Source organism: Ruditapes philippinarum, unplaced genomic scaffold (genome assembly GCF_026571515.1).
Source record: "Ruditapes philippinarum isolate M1 unplaced genomic scaffold, ASM2657151v2 ctg6454_1_1_1_1, whole genome shotgun sequence".
In the NCBI taxonomy this organism is placed as follows: Eukaryota; Metazoa; Mollusca; class Bivalvia; order Venerida; family Veneridae; genus Ruditapes; species Ruditapes philippinarum.
In genome coordinates, this window is record NW_026863186.1 from 24,540 (window position 1) to 50,380 (window position 25,841).

The 25,841-nt window shown below is 31.3% G+C and overlaps 1 protein-coding gene across 1 annotated transcript; it reads left to right on the top strand.

Moving 5' to 3' along the window:
* Positions 1-6,730: 6,730 nt before the first annotated feature.
* LOC132721411 (beta-hexosaminidase subunit alpha-like) lies at positions 6,731-25,524 on the top strand (the record flags this gene model as incomplete). The annotated part of the gene is given in 12 exon segments (XM_060705715.1): positions 6,731-6,750; positions 15,342-15,417; positions 16,164-16,673; positions 17,798-17,913; positions 20,224-20,334; positions 20,861-20,962; positions 21,230-21,335; positions 21,591-21,795; positions 22,488-22,604; positions 24,097-24,187; positions 24,767-24,938; positions 25,437-25,524. Coding segments are annotated over 12 exon segments (1,697 nt in total), but the record flags the coding sequence as incomplete, so codon positions are not given.
* Positions 25,525-25,841: the final 317 nt, after the last annotated feature.

Genomic DNA, 25,841 nt, shown 5'->3' on the forward strand with positions numbered 1-25,841 from the left:
ATGTTCATGAATCTGTTTTGTTTATGAAGTATTTATTAAAATAACAAGTGTATATTATATAAAAAAAAAGGTATTTTATTTCCTAGTTACATCCATATTTCTTAGGAAGTGTATGGTTTACATGTATATTATCCATTGAGGTAAATTAGCTTCATACACAATTTTGCAAAATTATATTAGGTGTGAAATTGCAGACCTCAGTCATGCAGATTTAGGCGAATTACAAAGATTTCTGCTATCCATTACTTGTCTAGAAAAATCTCTCAAATGTGATATCAAAGTAAAAACAAGTGTATAAGTAACTATTATAACAAGAGGTGTACGCGGATCATTGCTGGAAAGCATGAAAAAAAAACTCAAATAGAAAAGAATATAACCTGAAACAGGGGCGTAACTTTTGCAAAATATACTATTCGGATTATCTGTCCTTGTGATAAAGTGGTATGTACACCATGCAATTTCGAAGGGAATCGCTTTGAACATGAACCTTTACATGTTACCAGTGACCTTGAACTTTGACCTGAATATGTGTGTGACAGTTTGAACTCAAATAAGGTAAAGTTTCAATGTCATAGCTGTCTTAGTATTGAAGTTAATTGATGATAAACGAAAACTTCAGCAACGCCACCAAGTTGGTTATGACAATACCTTAGCTTTTTGTCATAAAATAAGGCATTTCTGTTAAGAAGTTTGATTAAGATAGACTAATATCTCCTTCCGCTATATTAGTGTACATAACAGAATTAAGTTTGGCATTGTGTTAATTACTTTTTCATTTTTTTTGAACATTTTGTTTTAATGATTAAAACAAGTGGTCATTCAAATCAAAATTTTTGTTTAAAATAAATAATATCATCACCATTTAACGTTGATTTTTTTATTAGCTCAAGACATCTTGTATTAATGAGAAATTATGAGAAATTCGTCTGAAATTGAGGCTACCAGTGGGGAAACAGATTTCAATATTCAAGTTACTATTGATAAAATTTCATTTAAACTTGTTTTTAAGCTTAAAATTAAAAGAAAATGTGTTTGTTTTTTTTTGTTGTGTAAGATGTTATTTATAAATTTCATCTAGTGAACTTCAAAAACAGTATTCTGGCTCGTGGCTACGCCACTCGTGAGAATTCAGTTTTTAAAGCTCACTTGATGAAATTAAATTTCATCTTACCACAAACAAACAAATATCCTCGTTATATCAAACGGTGCTATAAAAAATAAAAAATAATAAATTGTGTTTTTGAGTCAAACTTAAACAAAAAATTGTTAAAAAATTCAAACGTTATTGTTACTTATTCTAATTAATATTTAATCTAATGTAATTCAATTTAAAGCAAACATTTTTTCCCATCTATCATAACAAAATAGCTATAAAGTTCGATAGACACGTTCAATAATCTAAATGAAGCTTGATCAATCGATTTGTGATTTAAATGTGATTCATCCAAGTTTTAAGATAAGTTCAAAGTAATTTTAGCATAATAATAAAATTAAACCGTTTGTAAAAGTCTTTAATGTAAACTTTTATTGCGGACTATTTTTTCTGCTCTTTACTTTTATTGTCCTAATTACATATTTCACATCCTGACGATCGATCGAAGATAGTTAATCGATGTCGTCTGCTGCAGTGTTATTTCTGATTTTGTAAATTTTACATTTCAATACGAATGATTGGATAGTGCTGAAAGATACGTGGATATATCATTTATCTTTAAAAATTATTTCAAGAAGATTGAAGCAAATATCGAACATTTGTCACAGAAAGTGGTGTCAAAGTTTTATAATGTAATGTTAATTTTTTCAATCGAGTGATCGCAAGTTTGATCCACTGCTATTTTACCAAAAGTACTTGAGATGAACCTATAAACAGAGATCCCTTATGTAGAAACGCGGTCTTATACGTATACAGTACTCTAATACACAACAACAAGAACAAAACACACACACACACGCGCGCGCGCGCGCGCGCACACACACACCCACCACATTAGAAAACGACAATAAAAACAGCAACAACAAAACGCATGTTTTATATGTCAGTTGTGGCAACTTTAAGAAAAGGTAACGTGGCTACACTACACAATGCTTATAACAGAATAGAAGAAGAAGAAAAAGCGTTTACAGTATTATAACACATTGTTTATCAAAACCAAACTTTCATTGAAGTACTGTCACGAAGTGCCATGGTGCATTTTGTCGGAATTTTGTGATTTGATCATATTTTGACCTTATTATGGAGCAACATTAATAAATCGGGAAATATCCTTTTATGCTCTACTCCTTTAACATTTCGTATAGATTTTGAACCAAACTTCCACAGAATGATTATTAATAAGTGCCCTGTCACATATATTCAGGTATTTTTATTTGATCTTTTGTTGTTTTTGTTTTTTTTTTGTTTGTTGTTTTTTGTTTTTTTGGGGGGGTGGGGTTCTTCTTCATATGGGTAATATACCACACCAGCTTTTATCAACTAAAGAAACCTTAGAGTAATGAAGCAAGAAGGATAATATGTTCTGGAACTGTATCTGAATCGTTTGTTTGCGTGTGGGGGGAGCGGTTGTGTGTTTGCGTTTTTTGTTTGTTTTTTTAACATATCAATAGAAACAGACGCACGTATATTAAGTCCTTTGTGTATAGAATATTTGAATGCGTTGTCCATTGAAGCTTTGAAAATCGTTCAGTCTAATTTATTGGCAATCTATATTCCTCTCTTATGTGTTCTATATTCCATAACAACCTACATAGTTATTTAATATGGTTATTTAACAAAGGCAGATAATTAGAAAATGAATATTTCATATTTCCATTACACTTTTTAATTAACTTTTAAATACTTCCATGTAACCTAAATTCCTTTTTTATTCTAAATTGGTTCCTTTTAATATTTAGCTTTGTATTTCAGTATCAATAATAATGGGATAAATATAGTATTCAGCATATCTTGTTTTCATCCATTTTGTTGCAGATGGCAATATAATCTTATACAAACTGAACAATCATTGCGAAGATAGCTGATGAAGCTCTGATCATCCAACATAAGAAAGACAGATTTTTTTTGTTGTCTCTTGAATATAATAAACTGGCTATTTTCATGATATGATTTTATATTTTATCATTTTATATGGCTATTAATATGATAAAGAAAATGGAAAAAAAACATTTATTAACCTGTCGCTGGCTCATAAATGTGTCATAATTGACTAATAAAAGCACAATTTCTTGATTCAAATAACTTTAATGCAAATTAATAAAATTAAAAAAAAAAAAACTTTCAAAAAAAAAACTAGATGCATAATACTGGTACAGAGTTTATGTTAGTAGAATGATCATAAACTGCTCGTTGCTTTATAAAACGGTGAACAATAAAATGAAAATTGAAATAGAAAATCATTCTAATTTTCTAACATTAAATTTTTTTACCACGGTAAAATAATCACAAAATAACAGAAATCATGTTCGTCCTTGTAGAGGGGATATAACGCCTAAAATAAAGGGCCTTTTAACAAAAACATGCATTGTATGCACGGGCCTCGTTTCATTGACAAAATTATTTTGCGAAGTGTTTCCAGAAATAAAAGAATAACTAGGACAATGTTTCACTTTTATTTTTGTTATTTACTTTTGTATACAAATATCGTACATATTTCTATATTACCTTTTGTATTATAATGTTTGTTTTCTGTTGTTTTTGTGTGTAAAAAAGAAAGAAAAACAGATCTCTGTCAGATGGGTAATATATATGCCCGTTTTTATCTTTTTGAAATCAGTTTTGAAGATATTATGTTTCAATTTTTATAGGGCAGAAGTCTTCATACTCTTTCTGTCAAATTTTTAGACCTCTTTCCTTGCATGAGTTTTTTTTATTGTAAAACATAATGATGTATATCTTTGTTTAAAGAGGGTGCATTTCCAGTCTGATGCACCCTTTACAATATTGTGTAAGTGTTAATTTTAATTACATGTATTCTAAATTAAATAGAAAGTATAGTGCAAAAAACATGGCTGTCAGCTCATTTTTTAATTTTTATGTAACGATGGCATAGTAAGATTTATGAATGGTATCAGATTACATGGTTAATTTTAACATAATGTTACAACAATGACATGTGTTTATGTCATCAGTGTAGAGGCTGCTGTTAGTCCGAAGTCATACAAAATTAGATTGTGGATGGCTTCGGCTATTTCTAAATACTATATGATAAAACAGCGCTAAAACAGTATCCGAAAGATAAATAAACTTGTAAATGCATGACAATATTACCTATTTACAATTACTTTATACGATAATGATATTACATACACGGTTTATAACACATGCAAATTCATGACGTTGAATTACTAATGCATTTGATTATTAATGTTTCTGCTTCAAGACTTTTGCCAAAATTTAATGTACATTATACTAAGTCTGTAATATATAATAGCAAAATCGTCTAGCTTATCATTGTCTATTATATATTTGCTATTTATAAACAATAAGTATATATACAACAAACACTCAAATGGATAACTATTCCTCCACATCTTCCTCTGTCATATCACTACAAGTCTGTGCAAACTCGATAGAAGAATAGCAAGCATCTTTGACAGCCTATCCACTCCTCTTTACATTTTAATACAATCGAATTTGTAGCATTTAATGCCCATTGACCTTAATATATACTCTTCATCAGCATCTCTATCATCACAAAGGTATTTAGTGAATAGTCGGTGTCATCGTTGTCAGAGTGAGATTGATGTTTTTGTATCTGAAATTGTTTAATTTTAATTTTACGCTTATATTTCTTAAGAAGTGTCAGCTTTGCCTTGATCTTTCATTCTTTTGCCTTCTTTTTTTCTAACAAATTTTCAATCGTTTTAAGTTCTTCTTCAATGTTTCGTGCCTTTTTAGCTTCCTTTGCCTCTTTCTCGGTCTTTTTTCGATTCAATCTTTCTAATTTTTCTCAACTTTTCTAGCTTTTAGCAATATTTCCCATTTATTGACGTTGTAGTTATATGTTTTATTACAAGAACTTTCAAATTTTTGGACAGAGGGGATTCAATTACCCTTGAGAGGCGACATGGCCGAGTGATTAACACGTGGGAGTAGTAATCTAAGGAGCAAGCTAGCAGGAAACATTACACTCATTACCTAGTACTGGTTGGTCTCAGGCACAGATTCCAGAGTGTTTCAATAAGCTTATAGCTTCAAACACAAATGAACTTAAATAAACTAGTATAAATAAACTAGTATAAACTAATTACCTTTGATAATACTGCATCATCATCTTCATCAGGAGTATTGCTTATTGGAAGCACTTTACTGTCAGCTTCAACTTGTTCTATTTTTATCATTTGTTGCGAGCGGTTGATCTGAAATTTTGCAAATAAGTTTTTGGTTCGGAATAAGATTAAATGGAGTACAAATCTCAAAAATTATATTTCCAGTCCCGTCACGACAAAAAAAAAACTGTGGCTCCCTCCTTTTAAGATACAGACTGACTTACAATTATAAACAATTATAAATATCAACAGGTTTACAATTTGTTTTTCGGTTTCAAAAAGCATAATAAATAGGAGTATAAATTGTAGTTCTTAACTTTTACATCTACAAATTTATTTAATTTAAGTCGACTTTTACACAATGTTATGAAATTAACTTACTCAACATATCCCAGCGTAGCATCCAATCTGCTCATGGTCCTTATCCGAAGTTTGACGGAAAAGTCCGAGAAGTTGCGACTTTTTCAAACGTAAGCTTATTCAGACACTTTCGGATTTTTTCTTTCTTTTTTTTTCTTTCTCTTTCTTTCTTTCTTTCTTTCTCTTTCTTTGTTTCTTTCTCTTTGTTTCTTTTTTTTTCTGAAAAAATCATCAAAACAACAGTTAAAGACATACCTCAAGCGGTCCTTATAGTTTCGGTGTGACAAAACAAACAATTAGAAAGAGAGCAACAACAACTAAAAAGTAAAAATATATGGCGTGTGTTCCAAAATTAAAAAAAAAATGTGACATAAAAGCCGTTTTTATTGTATAATTTTACATTTATGTTGTAAAAATACCTTTTATGTTGTAAATGATATATATTATATACTGAGTAACGAATATATTAATTTGACATCCAAAGGAATATTGGCAGTTTCGGTAAAATTATTATTGAAAAATATGTCTGACATATGTTTTCAATGGGCTTGTACACGATGAAATGAAATAAACTACCTCAACAATCAATATATTATTTGTTATTATTTGTTTGTTAGCGAAATACCATATCGGTTCTGTTCCGAAGATTGGCGGAAATGGCCGAAAATTTGCGATCAACACGGAGAGCTACGAAAATGCCGATTTTCCATGATATTACTGTATATTTTAGTGGTTATCATGAAGATGAGACAAGTTCAATACAATAAAATTTAGTTAAGTAAAATAAAATTTTGTGTAGGTCGGGAGTAAACATTTTGGGTTCGTTGAATATTTTGCTGATTCAGTGGCTTAAAAACTAGAATGATTTATACTAAAAAAAAACTACAAACCGCAGACAAACCGCCCGATTATGATAATAGATAAATAGAGGCTGATTGGTGATATACCACAAACTGTTGTTGTAGGCGTTACCCGTCAAAGCTATAAACACACGTCAAAGCTATTAAAATATGTTCCGCTTCAATACGTCGCTATACCCTTGTATTAAAGTACTCGGCATAAAATGCTACTTATTAAACATGAGGAATACAACACGAAAACAAGTGTAAGATATTTGTAAACATGGTAAGTTTTGTTTGTTTTTCATTTATTTATTCTTATATTTTAGGCTTATTATTGGTATTTCTCCTAAAATGTTGTCTCATATCCAGAAAGCACACGAGGCTACCATTGCGTCCGCCCACTGATTTATTTAATTATTCCACGATGAAAAGAAGTTCTTAAGGTGGCAAATACAATATAAAATTGTCTTTAAACTAATTATTTCTGTCCGTAGCCTAAAATAATATCTCTCTATATATAGATATTTGAATGTACTCTTAAAATGTTATCATAAAAAGATACAATAAAAAAATGTTATGTTTCCGAACAGCCCGCATTAAATTTTGTCTGATATGAATAAATAACAAAAAAGATTATTGCCATCGCGTGCCTTAAACTATTTCTTCACTCTTATTTAATGACAGCTTTAAAAGCGAATACCTAACAAAGATTGAAGCTGATGGCCAGTAAAAAAAAAGTAATGGTGAAATATTTGTGCACGTCTAATTTAACACATTAAGGCAATACACACTTCAAAAAGCAACAGTGATGATGTTCACGACGTGACGTGCTCGCCGGCCAGGGGCGGGCCTTTAATGGCTAACGTAAAAGCCGCGGGGGACTTAACGTCTTAAACGTTTTAAGTATATTGAATTTATTTGCGGAAGTACAAACTACAATTAAATTTACATACAAAGTGAAAGACAAAGTGGATGTAAACATAAGAAAGGTAGAGTAGTATTTTTATGACATTTTTATTACTTTATAAATAAACACTATTGTTCATCATTAAATGCAGTGGGTTTATTTTAATCAGGTACCTGTTAATCTACTTTCCAGTTATAATATAATAGTTTATATGATAACCCGACTGTTCATCTATATAGTCTTTGTTTATCATTTTTGCAAAGTACTCCCATATTTTTAGGTATTATTTTTGCTGCATTCAGATATAAATTATAATGATGTCTGAGGAAATGTTCCGATAAACAATCTCCTTGTTTTTTGCTTAATATCACTGATTATAAAAAAACTTATAAAGACAGTGAAAAGGTCTTTAAAAAATCGCATTTTCAAAATTTCAGAAGTGATTTCTTTTATATTTAGCTTTATGTTTTTAACAAATACATATAGTAAAAGAAACAAAAGCGTTATGATTTGAAGTGATGTATATTATTTGGGTACGACAAACGTATAATCTCGTTTAAGATACATAAACATGTACAGCCACTTAATTAATGTATCTTTCCCATTTTAACACATACATTTTGCTTAAAGACATAATAATTATATACCTTATAAGTTTACTCGAGATATTATACCCCTTCAGATTAAACACTTTTAAATGTGAAGGATAAGTATGTCTATGATATTAAACATAGTAAAGATGATTGTCTATATCAAAAGGGGTGTTCATATTTAAATATAAAAAGTAATATTTCTGAACATAACTTATATATATATTCCTAATTATAAAGAGTATAAGTTTCTAAACCAATTATAAATGTATCTCGTATGTGTACATGAATGTAATATTATGAAAGTTGGGGATTTATTCTATATATACACATATAGGAATGTCTATACATTAATGGTGCAAGCTTTTTTCCAATTAAAGTTTTTTTATATCTAAACTTAAATCCATGTATGCGTTAACCTGAATATATTTTTCTTTTCAAAAAAAAGGCTAATCTGAAATATTTGTCGTCTCCGGTACCCTCACAGGGAATCGTGTTCATATGATATATACATGTATATCTCTTTGTCTTACCGATGGAAAAAAACAACAATAAAGATACAATCAAAAACAATAAAAACGCAAATGGCAATTTATAAAAGGAAGACGATTGTTACCATGACTCTTGCGAGGTATGACTTATATAAAACTAGCGTTAGCTTGTATCACCTTTAAACTGACTTCATTCAGTGAAAATCAAGTAATATATTCACTGCGACAATTTGAATATCTGGACCAACTTTTTTCTATTCTACAAAGTAGCTCTAGTTATTTAGTTATTTTTAGTGTTTACTAGGACTTAAGCTGCCAGAATAACCCCATACAAGTTTTAACATCACTGCATTTTAACTAATGTCTTAAAGCAGCATGTCAAATTCATGCTAACGTTCATGAAAATTTTGAAAATCTATGCAAAAGTAAACCACTGTAAAGTGAACAAAAAAGTAACTTTTACACTGCAAACGGCATTTGCAATCCACGTAAATTGCCAAAATGCAAAATTAAAAAAAATTAATCCTGATTGCGTTAGTAACACATTAGAAATATGGTAATAAATATTTAAAAAAATGCACATAATATTTAAATTATTATTTGAATCTTAAATATTTTTACTTTTCTTAAAATCTATTACATGTACATTTTTCTCAAGTTTGATTTTTTTTGGCAACACCTAGCGACATGCAACTTTAAAGGTTGATTCGGAGATTTTTTTCTATTTTGTTTTTGAAACACATTGATGTAACAGTACACAGTTTTAAAATCAAAACCAGATAATCCATTACCACAAGCTGAATGGTAAAATTTTGCAATAAGTCGTACTTTTTAAATGTCCGTACACAGCTCAATAAAACCTATATCGGCTAGCGTACTGTTCAATATTGGTTTTACCGCTGTGTGGTCGTTAAATAGAATTCAGAATTGTACTAACAGTAACCTCATACTATCAGCTACTTCTAATCATTTTTTCTACATAGAAATCGATCGATATTTAACAAGCTTTTTGTTGCATCTGGTGATGTTAATTATATTTAAAGGCACATTATGCCTCAGAAATGCATAAATATTTACTTCTTTAGAAAGAGAAAAAGAGAGTTTTATAACGTTTAAGAAATGATTTAAGAGCATGTTAGATGCTTTTTACCTGAAGAAAAAAGCACTAAATGTAAAACATGTTACAAAAGTCGCAGTATGTAAACAAAGTAGTATTTTGACTTCCAACAACAATTTGATGTTCGAAAGAGTGTACGTGTACATTTTATACCCGGAATGATACAAGTAGTATGAACTATTGTGAGTGTATTCAGTAGTATGAACTATTGTGAGTGTATTCAGTAGTATGAACTATTGTGAGTGTATTCAGTAGTATGAACTATTGTGAGTGTATTCAGTAGTATGAACTATTGTGAGTGTATTCAGCTCAAGTAGTATGAACTATTGTGAGTGTATTCAGCTCGCGACGTATCAAGACCTATGCCAAAAAAGAAGTGAATTTATACGATTTCAAGTTGGAAATTTCTTGAATTTCCTTTTATCCATGTTAATAACTGTTCCTGTGTTTGTCAATGTGACCGTCGATGATTCTGGACTCAAGTCCTCGGATGATTTGTCGTATGCATCTAAATAAAGGCCTATATAAATATTTACGTTTTAAACAAATGCCATTTAGTTATCTATTGTTTTATTTTTTAAAATATTAAAAATAACAGTTAGATACAAGTTATATCACACTGTTTAAATTTTGGGATTGACATAGATTTATTTTTAAAGATATTTCAAAGGAAACATGACAGAAACATGGCGTCACGAATAACCATGGCATCAAGTGAACTTTGATGACGTCTACGTATTTTAATTAAAAACAAACTATTAAAATCTACGTAGCAAAATAATATCTTTAACATTTGTTTAGCATGATTTATATACTTTACTAAACGGGTATGGTGTTCCAGTTTGTAACTTAAATAATAACTGTATAATGTTTAATTGTATTTTGTTCAAGAAATAAATTAAATGATTATGATTCTATAATCGTAAATGCCATAAAGATGATTAAGAAAACAAAATATAATTGTGTATTGAAAAAAATCATTGACATAAAAATGAATGCTAATTTCAAAATAAAGTTTTGCGATTTTGAAATGTATTTTTTTCAGTTCGAAATGCTTTCAGTAGCCTTTCCACTACTTCTTTAGCTTCCCTTTTTGGCTTGCAGCCACGGCTGCAAGCCATTTCATATGGAAAACTTGTTCCGGTTAGGTGTTTTTCTGCTTACATTTGTAAGTGCATGATTGAACGGGGAACCAGCTGCAATCGTGCCAATCGCAACTTTTCGGCCTTTTTCGTCACTCTTCGGATTAATGATAATAGCCATGTAGTTCCGATTGCAATCGTGACAATTCGGGCGATTCCGTCATACTGCAGAATCAATCCCAACTACTCGGCCCTTTCCGTCAGTCTTTGTTAATATTATAGATAATAGCCGAGGCAGTTCCGAATGCTGCGGGATCACTCGAAGTAATATTACGGAAATCTAAGCTATTTTAGTTACTTTGGTAATCCCAGTTTGTTTATATAAATAGGATTCGTATTTTTACTTGATTTATTGATTTAAACCGTAATAAATTATAAACGAAATTGTTCCGTTTCAATTCTTTTTCAAGACACAAAAGTTAGTTTCTTTTATAATTGTTTTTGTCTGTATTAGTTTTATACAATAGAGGATGTTGATTGTAGTAGTATTAGTGCATGATCGAGTTATATTTAGATCTACTGAACTTGGTGAGGTAATCTAAAAATAGTCCATGCATATCATTAACCTTATCACGTGATGATCTATAGATAGCGCATCGTATCTGTGAACATGCTTATTGGCGTCCGCGCCGAAGCGCGGCGCTCTTATGGAATGAAATCAGATTTTGTGAAAGGGCGACAGCAACTTCTCGAGCCTTTTAGTCGGTCATAATAAAAGCCGATCATTCCGATCGGTATGAGGGTGCTTGATTATTAATTAAGAATGAAATGTCGCGATATGTTACAATGAATAACGAACTGGAGAATTTCGCAATGCAAACATTTTCAAATGAAATAACCTTTTCCGTCAATAAATCGCGCTCTTAGGGGTTTTTTATTTATCATTTTGTAGTACACAGTGGGTTATCATGGTATGTTATTGTTGTACATGTCAGTTGATAACCTAAATATTCCGAAAATCTATTTATAGATATATCTATTTATCACTCCTATCGGTAATTCCCGGTCTCTCCCGGTCTATTTTGACCGGGATTTACTAGTGACCGGCGAATAGTACCCGGTCTCTCCCGGTTTTGGAGTGGATGTTTGATAAGCATGTTTCATTTTATCTGACAATAAATATGTACAATAATTGAGAAAAAGGTACATTTTTATGGTATTAATATGACATTATCAACTTTAAAACATTTTATTTAATTTGTTATCCGTGTTTAGTAAAGATGCCGAGGAATTATTCAAAGTTACAAATTAGATTTTATGAATTATTCAATTGATTGATAATTTAAAAAATTATAAAGAAAAATACAAATGTACATGTACATGGTTTAAGAATAAACAATATTATATATTGAAAGATAAACCATAATTTACTGACTTTTTCCAGTTATAAGTTTTGATTTATAATCGTCGGTCAATATGTCAATTGAATTCTTAAAATTTATTTTACAATTTTAATAAAAAAAGAGTAGTAAAAACTCAGTATTAAAAAAGCACACAAAACACAAAAAAGAAAAGAAAACAATATTCATAAAATTTGTATTTTTTTATTAATGATAGATATTAGAATTTAATACTGTATAATAAACAATTATGCTCAACATGATCAACATGGTAATATAACCAGTGTCATATTTTTACTAAGTGTGAACAGATACCTTAAGAGGGGGTCTTCGATAATAGCGATAACATAATAAGGGACAATTACAAAGGTGTGGTACCGTACGCGTTGATCATGCGTTACACATATGGATTATAAATGATTGTATACATGTATATCCGTTGCTATTAATAACCGCGATCATAAAGAAATAACAAGTAATATTCTAATCTCTAGCATGCCAATCAAAGTTCATAATGAACAATGTCTTTCGTCCGGTCATTCATAAGTGATCTACTTTTCTGGTATTTTATAAGAATATCTTGTCATCATATGTCTACTAGTTCATCTTCACTTGCTGCATTTCTTGCTTGGACGCCCTTTGATGCTTTGCATCAATGCTTTTCTTGTTAATTATTGGTACCACGTAACCAAGTGGAAATGAAATGTGCACACTTGTTTCCTTTCAGTATGATAGATAGATCTCCACGTTAGTATTTTTACGATTGATTATTTTCTTTATTAGTTTTATACAATAGAGAATAGATTTCAAATCGTTTTGACAAAAATATTCGTTTTAACAAAAATAAAAACAACTAAATATGTTGGGATGAAGGCACAACTGTGCAAGCCTTTCCTTTTAAAAGGAAACTTTATTTCGTCCTGTCTTTCATTTTTTCTAACATTCAATGGTTGCTATTCTGGTATTTACTACTTGAAAACTATTAAATTCTCTTTAAATTCCTCCCCATACTTTTATTTTATCGAACAATGATTTAAAACCATTTTTGTGTGGTTTTGATTTACATTTAGTTTTTAATAATTAATTATTTTAATATCTTTTTTCCACTTCGGTGAAATACACTCTTTTACACGACATGGTTACACTTTTGCAATGTATATTGAATGATGTTATGCAATAAAACCGATCGGTGAACTTTTGAAGCCTCCCTCACGAGAGGTAAGGTTGAGTTAACATAACGAATACCACTTTACACATGAATATCAAGATTTTGAGTAATAAAAATGAAAGCATTTCTGGGGCATAATGGGTCTTTAATTAGAAACACTAAAACCACGATTTGATGTAAAAAATCATCTCCTTTTTTTCTAATATCTCTGATGCAAAAGCCATCTTCTTAACATTTTAGATTGAATGATAAAACAAATGGTGCATTAACACAATAGCTATACAATAGCTACGTGCGCACGCGATAGCTACTACGTTGGTCAGTCATTACGTGCGCACGTAATAGCTATCGCGTGCGCACGTAATAGCTTGTACGTGCGCACATAGTAGGTATCGCGTACGCACGTGGTTGCTATCGCATGCGCACGTGGTAGATTAAATGGTATTTACTTTGAAAATGAATGAAAGTTACGACGTTATCTTATTACAACATGATTTCATTACTAGGATTAGTAAAGTCATGGTTGACTAAATAACATTTTGAGTTAAATATAGTTCAAGATCACTTATTTAAACTTAATAAGTTATTATCATCATTGACAGGTTACATGGCCTGGTATAAAAGGTGAAATGGTAAACAGTCGATTATACACAGTCATGTAATCTGTAAAAGTTTTGTCATTATAATATGGCTTTATAACACCGAAAAATTCACGTTACAAACGTGCTGTATATCAAGACAAGACTGTAGAGTCAGGATCAGACCCGTGGTCTAGTGCTAACGTGCTGGACTAGTAATCCAGGGGTCGCACGGTCGATCCCCCACTCAACCATTACAAGTATTAATGCCTTAAAAACTGGAGGTTCCATAAATCGGGTCACATATAGAACGGGGAAACTGCGGTATCCGTGCACTCACTCTAAAATAACAACTTACTCTTTGTGAACGTCATAGAAATATGCAGCCACAAATTCGTTAGTAATTAAATCAAAATAAAAAAATACATTGATGACTTCTCATGGACTTATAAAATAAATGTATCAACATCAAATAAATAATAGTACAATATAGTACATGTACTTGTATGGTAAACTTATAAAGTTCTGACAATCGATCAATACTGGTAGAACAAACAGAAATAGTCTACGTGAATTCATATATTTACCATCTTTTTTTAAATATCGTTTATTTAGATAGTATCAAATAAAAAATATCAAACATGCTGGTATATATGAAATAAATACATTTGTATTGATGTCTGTCTATTCACAAAATATTAATCTCTTTTCAATAATATTCATAATAAATCTTCAAAAGTGCATTCAGTTAATTTATATGAGCATTAAATTATCAATTAAAAGAAAGAGCAAATATGTCTTAAAAGAAGGTCTTGACTATTGATAAACCGGAACGAGTGAAGTAAACATTCAGGGTGGAATTTATAACATCGATTGATTCATTTGCATATATATATCCAACGTACATTTTTGACATGAATAAAATACATGTATTACACAAATGTTAAAGCATAAAGTTTAAGTTGATAAAAATGTTACCATGGATCAATTACTTTGATATATATACAGGATATTAAGAAAACAACTTGGACTGTGAGTATTTTATAATATCTTTGTGATAGTCATTTATTATTTTCAAATATCAAGTTATTACACCTGAAATGTCGACTTTTCAAAACCCCGATGCTTATCATTCATTAATTAATCTTTTAAATCCGAATCACCATTGCTTAGAAATCGCTATAAAAAGCTCACATTACATGAGCATTTGTTTGCTGGTTAAAAAATAACACATTTTCATTCTGCAGGAAATGCATACATGCGAGTGTTTAAAAAATTCATAATCTATACTTTAACTTGAGAAATTACGTAACATACCATGACATTACCGTGGATTAAGCACCGAGAAAGCTGATGATGCGACAAGTTAACATCAACTGAAGCGAAACTTTATATTTTATTAATACAGCAAGTAAATTTAGATGTGCACGGTCAATTTATACAAGATATTTATATGGATAAATATTTGAAACTGGCATAGAATTTTGGTACTTTCTTACTTATTTCTAATGCAAATATACTCTTTCTTTTTCTCTCAAAAGATGGGTACACGTTTAAGATGTCACCTGATAATAGTGCTGTTGTTTTCCGCGAGTGTGGATGCTGAAAATGTTGTTGGTAAGTTTCCAACTTTCCTTATTTTTATTCGGAACTTTTGTACCGATAAGAAAGTTTTATTTAGACTACTTTCCGTTTAAACGCAAGGTGGTCATTTTGTGCTTTGTCAAACCCTATGGGGCTCCTTTCGAATAGAGCCCTAAAACGTGCACTGTTAGTAGTTCTTGTCGTGTAGAGCTCACTAAGGATATCTATTGGGCGATTTTCAATAAATAGTGCTCCTAAAACTAATGAGGAGTCGTATTCTTCTGAGTTACCGTTGCTTTATATCAGTTTCTCAATTATATTATGCAAGATAAAATTCATGATATTTTTTATGACGATACATTCACTGTATGAAAAACATATGATGACAAGATATAAATTTCAATAACATACGTGTTTTTTTTCTGTTCGTCTTGCACTTTCTGTTTGAAAAAAATGGGACATTTGTGGTTGTTAATTCTACATTTCTTTCTCTATTTGTTTAATGTCTGGCTGTTTGTTGTCAGTCCTGATTTAATTCTAAATGAAAATTATATAAATATGTTGATTGAAGTCTATCATAATCATTGGCATAAACGAGAACGAGCAGATAACTCCTGTTGTTGAACATATTATTATGTGTTTCATTAATACAAGAAGAAATATTAATATTACAGCGGGGTTTTTTATCATAGCATAATGAATAAAAATGATATTTAAAATGTTGAGAAATATTTTGATATACATGAATGTTATAATATCACTTAATGACTTCATTGCAGGTGTCGGAAACATAAAGAGGTTACATGTCAATGTACCAGTCAACAACTTCCAGAATCAGTTCCTTGACGTACACAATCAACCTGTAGTTAACCTTATAAGGAAATCGGGTGGGTCAACCTTTGACCTGACCGTAGACAGACGATTTGTTTTCAAACCTCCTATACGCAAGGCGCCATTTTCTTCAGTCGGCGAACCTTGGCCATTACCGCTGTATTACAGGTATGAACGAGACGCCGTACTAAATATTAACAAGTCAACATTCAAAATAGAGGCACTCAACAAAACCTGCGACATCCTTACCGAAGCAATACAAAGATATAAAAACATTATAAATAATTACATCATAGAAGAGCAATATGATTTTACTTACAATTTTAATGAGAATGCGTTCAATGTCCATAAGAAACAAGAGGAAGCTAAATACAATCACGTGACAAAGATGGCCGACCTGGAGATTTACGTCGCAGATGAGGAATGTGGGTATCCGCATATTGATATGAAGGAATCTTGTAAGTTATGAGTTTAAATTTCAATGTTTTATTTACCAAACATTTCATTTTCAAATGTGTATCATGACTGCAGTTGGCTTCTGTAAATATAAAACTTAATAGATAAGATGGCAAATTTAAAGAACGCTTGAAAATGTTGCAGGCTGCTTCAGCCTGTTCATGGACGGCAGTGGTATAGCAATCTTACGCTATCTGTTGAATAAAAATTGGTAATTGCAGGTCAGTAATTTGGCTTAAAATGTGGGATGTAGTTATAAAATGAATGTTTCACGTGATTTGAAACTGTATTTTCCTCTAATGTTTTATTTGATTATTTTTTTTTATCAAATCAAGTAATGTATATTTACTTTGGTTGTAACGGTTAACTTACAGAAGATAAAGATGGGCTATAGATATATACTTTTGATTATTTGTATCCATTTGGAAAATAGTACAACCATGATCCTACATTTGATAAACTTAATTGTGACGAACGTTTGGGATCATTTATATATAAACAGAGAGATGAAGTTCACGGTTGAGGAGGTGGATGGGATTTAAATGTTTAAGGTCCATCACTCTATTGTGTTTATATTCAACAAAAATCTGTCATTTTCGCGTACAATTGTACATTGAATTAACATACAAGAAAACAATGAATTGACAGAGGTTATCATACATATGCTTCATTGGTCTTTAAACGCGGGGCACAGAAACATACAACATTTTCAATTAGATTATACTGGGTTAGTATTAATACAAAAAGAGCACCAGAAACAACAACAAACATAGTACAATTACTATTTATAAAATTTCATTTAGTTCCGCCCATTGTTTTCTCGTTTAGGGCACATGCATTCTTTTAACTGGGGACCATACGCGGAATGGCACTACTGGGTCGCATTGAAAGGTGCCATGATAACCGCCGTATGAACACATATGAACTGCAGATGTTTCTAAATTCAAAATTTCACCGTTTTCGTTTTCAAATGTTGGATTCTGTTTAAGCCGGTGCTAGGGGCTTGGACGGTAACTTGCACTTTTCAGTACCGTCCATGAACAGGCTCAATCAAACCGAGTCTGCAACATTACCAATATTGCCGTGTTGAGGTTTCTTTAGGGATTTTGTTTTTCTCTATTTTCAGATAAGCTTATCGTTCGTCCTGGTGTGACGAAACTGACGTCAGAGCAGGTGTGGGGAGCGTTACGTGGACTCGAGACGTTCAGTCAACTTCTCTTCAGGAAAGCCAACACTGATCAGGTAAACTTAACTAACGAAATATACACAGTCAAGTTTGAGTATAATTATAAAGACATCATCTCTTAGGTAAAGAGAAAATGTGTAATCACAAGACAAATGGTCATTTAAGGCAGGCAAATTGCAAAACATTAAAACTTGAAGTATAAAGACAAGAGTCTTACATTGTAAGTGGATATTTTGCAGGTTTGACTGTACTTGTCGTTGGAAAACGTTAAATAATAAATGATATTGTCATATCAGACATTACTATTCAATTATCAAAATGAAATATCCGTTTTGAAAATCTATTTACTATTTCCTTGCCCGAAACCGCACCCTCGTTTCAATGTTTTTTTCTTTATATTTTAATTTTTTGTTTAGTATTTGTTTGATGATGGTTTTTACCGCGGAAAAACGCCAGTGAATAAAATTCTTTTTCGCCGGTTTCAAGAAAATCTTAAACCATTTACAGACGGCTAGAGGAACTGATTAGGCAACAAAGGTTGCAGTTTTTGAATAACGTCACAAAGGAAGGTTCCTGGAAACGTTACGAGATTTTGTCGTTAGAAAACGGCGATTAAATTGATGTTATTTCGTGTTGCGTTGTTTATTCCGCTAGTTAAATTACCTTAATTATAATTATAATGGAAAGTTGTCAAACATTAAAGCTTAAAATTTATTTTGCCGCGATTTTTTACAACTGTTAAAGGTTGATCCTGATTAACCTTGAATTGATTCGATAATCATCAAAGCTATACATATATGATTATTTGGATAAAATTTTGAGCTAAAGAGCTTTGTTTGACTTTTCATTAAACTGGTATATAAGGTATATTGATATCAAGAAAAATTCACAAATGAACAGTCAATTTTTTAACTTCTTGCCTACAATCCTGTTAAGGTTTTTTAAGGTAGTCTTTGTTGACAGTTTTCATAGACTTTAATCTTACTGTATATAAAGTTCCTTTCACGGAAAATGGGTATGAAGTTCTTTTGATAACTCACGAGCCGTTACGGATTTCGCTAGAAAACTTTTGTATATACACATTGATCTGTTCATTTGTGATCTTCTTTCTTGCCATACTTAATTACCTTAATTACCTAATTATAATGGAAAGTTGCAAACATAAAGCTTACAAATTTATGCCCGATTTTTCAACTGTCCTAAAGTTATCCTGATAACCTTGAAGATGTCCGATAACATCAAGTAACTATATGAACATTTGAAAAATCGGGCTTAAATGTGTAAGCTTTATGTTTGCAACTTTCCATTATAATTAGGTAATTAAGGTAATTAAGTATGGCAAGAAAGAAGATCACAAATGAACAGGTCAATGTGTATATACAAAAGTTTTCTAGCGAAATCCGTAACGTTTTCCAGGAACTCTGTGACAGTTATCATAAGAACTTCATACTTCGTGTAACAGTTCCTCTCCCGTGATAAATGGGTTTAAGCTTTTATGACCCGAGCCGTGCAAACATGTTCAATTGTAATTAGGTATTTAAGAATGGCATCTAAAAAGACCACAAACGAAAAGGTCAATAAGTACGAATGAATCGTTTCAATAAACTAGAAATAATTCTACATTCTTGATAAAAAAATAAAGTAAAACCACTAAAACTTTACGTAATCACGCACGCACATGCGCGCACACATGCAGACATACAAAAATACATTTCTAATAACAAAAGAACATTTCCAACAGAAGTCGCCATTCTAAAATACATTTATTATACTAGTGTAGTTTTTTAATGACAAGGTATGTGTAGTTTTGTCCCAGCTGAGCATAGTTTTTAACTTTAACGAGTAGAGCAGATCTGCAGGTTAATTAGGCACTGACAATATATCACACAACGATCATATAACGATCATACAATGAGAATAGCTAATGTGTCGTCAAAGTATTATGGAGCCGGTCACTTCATATTGAGAGTTATATCAGGTGATTAAGAGCCAATTACATCGATCTATTGATCAATACATTTTCAGACAGAATATCATGGTGTAAATTATTTAGGAGAATAACAAAGATATGATGGGACATTGAATAATATAATGATAGAATCTGGTCATGTGTATACACACGACAGAAAGTTGTCAGATCGTTTGTCATCATCGTTCTATCTCTAGATCAAAACGCTTTTGATGTCATTACGTCGTATTTCAAAATATCCATTTTAACAATGGGATTTTATATATCAGTCGCATCAAGCCTAAAGTACGTGGCCGAATGAGCTTAAACTGTGCGAAAAGTTTTAACTGAAATGAAATGAAAATGAAATGAAAATGAAATGACAATGATGATGTTTGTGATGATATTTTCATTACAGATATATGCCAGAGTGACAGACATTGAAGATACACCTCGGTTTCCTCACAGAGGAATTCTGATAGATACATCAAGGCATTTTATCTATAAAAAGACCATAAAAGATGTTTTGGCAAGTTTATTTTCATTAGTTCATGTAGACATTCGCGTCGTATATAGAATAAACTTTTGAATGAAAGTTACTTACATTGTGTATAAACATGTATAGCAAACTGTTAATTGTCCTCTCTCTCCGAATAGATATTTAGTTATCCAATATGTTTGATGTCATTTTGACACGGTGTAACCATTTAGTCTTTTATTATTATTATTTTTTATTTAAATATTTATACATGTGTATCTATATATTGATGTTGCGTTTATACAAAAAAAAGATGTCATTGAATTCACTGAGACGTGACAAAGTTACTTGATTTACTTGATCATGATAATACATGTTATGTGGTTTGGGTAATATTATTAATTGTTTATTCTACCCACTGCTTTTTATGTTACACAACAATTCACCTGGGCATTATTTGAACAGTCACACCACTGATTACAAGCCCTTCAAGAACATTATTTTCCCGTGATGTGTCATGCGGTGCATCTTATGAACATGAACATCTTATTAATATTGTATTTCTCTCTTTAAACAGGACGGTATGGCTTACAACAAAATGAATGTTTTACACTGGCATATTGTAGATGACAATTCATTCCCGTACCAAAGTGAAGTATTTCCTAAACTGAGCGAGAAGGTAAACACTTTATTAAATTTCAGACAAAGTATTTCTTTGTTTGACTTTTTGGATTTTATTTCGATCAAAAAAATAAGCAACCATGTTACACACTTGGCTTTGCTCATAACTTTTATACTAATGTATCCATTATTGCATACTTCTTACGGAATGTTAATTAGCTTGAATAATTTATATATTTTCATGTACCGTGTCGAAATATCCAGACATTTATAACGTCCAGAACGTCAACAAACAATTGATAATAGATATGCTTCAATATTGCAGGGAGCTTACCATTCCACCCTGGTGTATACCATAAAAGATATAAAAGAAATTGTAGAATATGCCAGATACAGAGGTATCCGAGTTATTCCGGAATTTGATACGCCAGGTACGGCAAATAGCCATTTCAATGTTGCTAATGAAATTATTTTATTTTATAACTTTCTTAGTCGTGATAGTACATTGACAGAGAAAAAAATCAGAAAAAAATAAGTATAACATATAAAATATGGACCTGTACTTACCTCATGTCTTTAGAAGTAAATTATTCCCTCCTATACTTGATAAAGCATAAGGAATGAACCGATTTGACATAATATACAATTTAATATATTTTTTATCAGTTTCTCTATCATTATTATAGGACATACGTTTTCCTGGCTGGGATATCCGGAAATCAAGAGTACGTGTTATGCCGGCAATCAGCCTATACAAGGCCCATTAGGTCCAATAAACCCCGCTCGAGATGAGACGTATACGTTCCTTGCCAAATTATTCAGTGAGATATATGACGTGTTTCCTGATAGTTACGTTCATTTAGGTGGTGACGAGTTACACACTACGTGCTGGTATGGCACTACCATTATTAGATCTTTTTATGTCTTAATCAATGTACAAGCTGAAGCTACAACTAATGATTATTAAAAACATTGTATATAAACTTTACGGAAGCGTCCTGATGCCAGTTTATAATGTTCTATAAAAAATAGGATAACTCCTATGTAGGAGACAAAAAAAAAGCCTAATTAGAAGTTTATAAAATATGTTATATACTTAACACCCAATCCTTTTTCTAGATGAAAAATTCATTGTAATGCCTTAGGTGAAAGTCTGGGGAAGTGTCTTGGGGTGAATGTAAACAAAATCACCGATGTGTCAAAAAAAAAAAAAGAACAAAAAACTGTCCCTTTATTTATTACCAATGCTGATTTGTTTTCTCTCCACACAGCACACTTAAACCGATTTCATTGGCACTAGAGGTCAATTACAGCAGTTTTTGAATAACGTTTTTCTAGCCATTCCAGGAAATATGTGCTGTGCTCAAGTATTTAAGGTTCACCCACCTCTATTTATATAACTTGGCGATCGATGCGAATGATTCCTGACTGTATACAGTTGATATTACATGTATATAAGTATTTAGTGTTGTTTTCTTTTTAACTTTTAATGTCTACAAAGTAAACCATGCTGATTTTTCTGTTAATTGTGCACAAAATTAGAAAATGCATAAGAACGATTATAAGTTTATCTTTACCGACAGGGCGACAAACCCTCAGATAGTGGCGTATCTCCAGACAAATGGTGGTCTCCCTGAGACAGAGGCAAGAAGCAATGCTGCTAGTTATATCAACAAAGCTATAGGATACTATTTCAAGAAGTAATATTAAAATTAGTACAACTTTATGAGACTCGTATTTTTCCGGCATATCCCGCCACTTCCGGTGCTCTTTTTGCTTATATGATAATTTTAGAAATACAACAACATTTAGTTTAAACATATTTATTTTACAAAAGTATATATATTGTACATACAAATAAACAATAAATGGCATATGCTTTAAAGATAAGGTCTTTACATGACCAGGCTGATGTATCAATGTGTTAAATATAACCTGAGCATTGTCGTATTTCTGTTAGGTCTAATTGACAACAAAGAAAATTAAAACTAAATAGATGTGATTATCTGTCATTTATGTTTTTGCTTCATTCTTTATTTTGAGTTACAAATCTTTCCCTTTATTATTTACTTTTAATACTTGCAATTTCAAATAAAAAAACACCCAATTAATACCTCAGAATACCAATTTTTTACCTTGTGACACTAGTCCAAGATGTAAAACAATCAATAGATCAGTTGAATAAATGAATTAAAATTTTGTTTTTCTTAGGTTGGTTATTTTATGTGCAAATTAATTAATCGGAAATGCACACTGCTGTTTTATGAATGTCAAGAAGGTTTATTAAAATTTGTCTTCAGTTCATATCTAATTGTTCTTTGATTTGTATCTATTTAATTATTGCGTTTTTCCAAAATAAAACTAGCGTCTTGTAATTACTGACCGCACGTGTCATTCATCTAAAAAGTATAAATGACAAGATTATATGAGATATTTCAATATTTCATTACAAGCAAAAACTATAAAGTCTAGTCAAAAACTGTCAATTGCACCGTCAAAATTTAGATTTAACTGTCAAATGTAATAACTGATGAGTAATCTTAATTTGTTAAATTTGACACCTTGTAAATTGACATTACATTTTAACAAATCAGCAAGATACAAGAAAGCTTACAATTAATGTTTTAACCAGTAATAATGTATAGTTTACATATCTGTTTTACATATACACTGAATATTGACATATGCAGACTTATTAGGGAGATAAACATAAATTGTTATTTCTGGTTATTCATTTACTTTCCTTCTTGTGATGGATGAAGACCAAAGGTACTCCTCTGTACACATTATTTTAGCTATCTGCTCATAGAGCTGACACCTTAGTAGAACCACTGACCTCACGTGAGCTAGCTCGAATGTTTTCTCACATGAAAGAGGTCAGTCATTGGCGGGATTTGAACACACAACGGTCAGTGAGAAGTATAGTTCTCTGTCAGCGACCTAATTTGACCACGGATGCACCTTTTCTGCTTCTTTGGAGAAAAGAAATCTACATAATTTCTCCAATTCAAAACACATAGGTTTTTTTAACGAAAAGAGATTTTACAACCTGTAAGAGACCGTTAATTTTTAGTGTGGTGAGCTTATTACTTTTGTTTTAAAAAATGATATATTCTACCCAAACATCTGCTTATTACTAAAAAAAACGACACGTATACAGTGTAAGATATTTGTTTAACGTTACCATTTTAGACTGATCTCAACTCTCAAAGCAACAGCAATAAAGAAAAAACAACAAAAGTCGTTTATCATGTGGGAAGATGTATTGAAAAATACGAAAGATGTAAGTTCTTTAAGTTTTCTATCACCATGGATTTCAAATTATTAATCTTAAAATGATGAAGTTGTTGGCTCTTGTCTGTTTCATATTATCTTTTGCATTTATACAAAATGTATTATGGATATCCGTTTATCCCTGCGTGATCATAAGAGGCGACTAAATGGTTTCAAATTATTGGAGTCTATGCATCTCTTTGCTCCAGCAAGAGGGGTGGTTTTGACCCCTGGTGTTGCTTTTAGTTTGAAACACCCGAGATAAGCCAAAATCATCTTTCCTTTTTCCGACGCCATGACCTAAATTGTGTTGATGCGCCGTAAAACCAAAGAAAACAAACAAAAGGAATGCATGATGTCTTAAGTTTTGTTGAAAGATCGGCTACAAAATTTCAACTCTAAAAATGAACGTTTTTTTAAAAAAAATATTTTACCTTTTTCACATTATCTTTGTCTTAAAACCACGAATTTAACATTAAATGATATAGATTCTAAACTTTCTATATATAATGTGTATCTAACAAAGACAAACAGTGAGTCGTAGAGACGCTTTTAATAAAGATTTATTTTACGTTCATTTTGTTATCAGGTGCCAGCTGATTCTATAATGCAAGTTTGGTTAGGAAGACAACCATTAGTTAAATCTATAAACCAGCGTGGGTATCGAGCCCTGTATTCCTCCTGTTGGTATCTCGATAGTTACCAGAAACATGCTCTGTGGCCGGAATATTATAACTGTGACCCTTCACCTTATGCTACAGGTAAGACAAAAACACATTTAGTTAGACATTATAATGACGGGTATGTAAAGATTTACATCAGTTATTAAATGATTTCAGTTTTAATTCAACTGCCTAAGTTTATTACATATTAGATATTAAGATTTTTTTAAAAATCTGTGCATTTTAATCTTTCTTTATCGAATGATGACTGCTTCCTTAGTGATCCTAAATTAAAACTGACAATTTACACCGGTTCTTGCCCGAATCGGCTTATCAATTCTATCATAATTTTCTTTTAAAGTTTGTATAAATCTACAGTACTTTTAATTAAATAATTTAGAATATAGATTTGTTTCCTTTTTTCCATTTATCATTATTATCATTCGTATGTACCCTAACACTAATACGAATGCCTTTGTCCAAAAATGATGATAAAATAAATAATAAATGAATGAATGATGTTCGAAAATACCCTAAAGTATTTGTAATGTATGACATGTAATGTACTAAAGGTGATATTGTCTCTTTTATCTGTAGAGGCTGAGGAGAAGGGAAAAGTTCTAGGAGGAGAGGCGTGTCTGTGGTCAGAATATATCACTACTGATACACTTATATCGTTCATGTGGTAAGAGTTCAATGACTATATTTATAATGTTAAAGTGTAAGTTTATTCGTTTAAAATCACATCAACAATTCCCCTTGTGGCTGAGGGGTTTCCTAAAAGAGTTGAGGAATCAGAATTGCAGCCACCGTGTATCTCTGCGTGATCTCAAGAGGCAAATAAATGGGTACGAATTACCGGAGTTCTCGCATCTCTTAGCTCCAGAAGGTGAGGTGGTTTTGACCCCTACTGTTGCTTTCATTTTGTAACACCCGAGATAGGCCAAAATCATCTTCCCTTATGGTCTGACTTTGGTTGGTGCATCGTAACATGCAAACAAA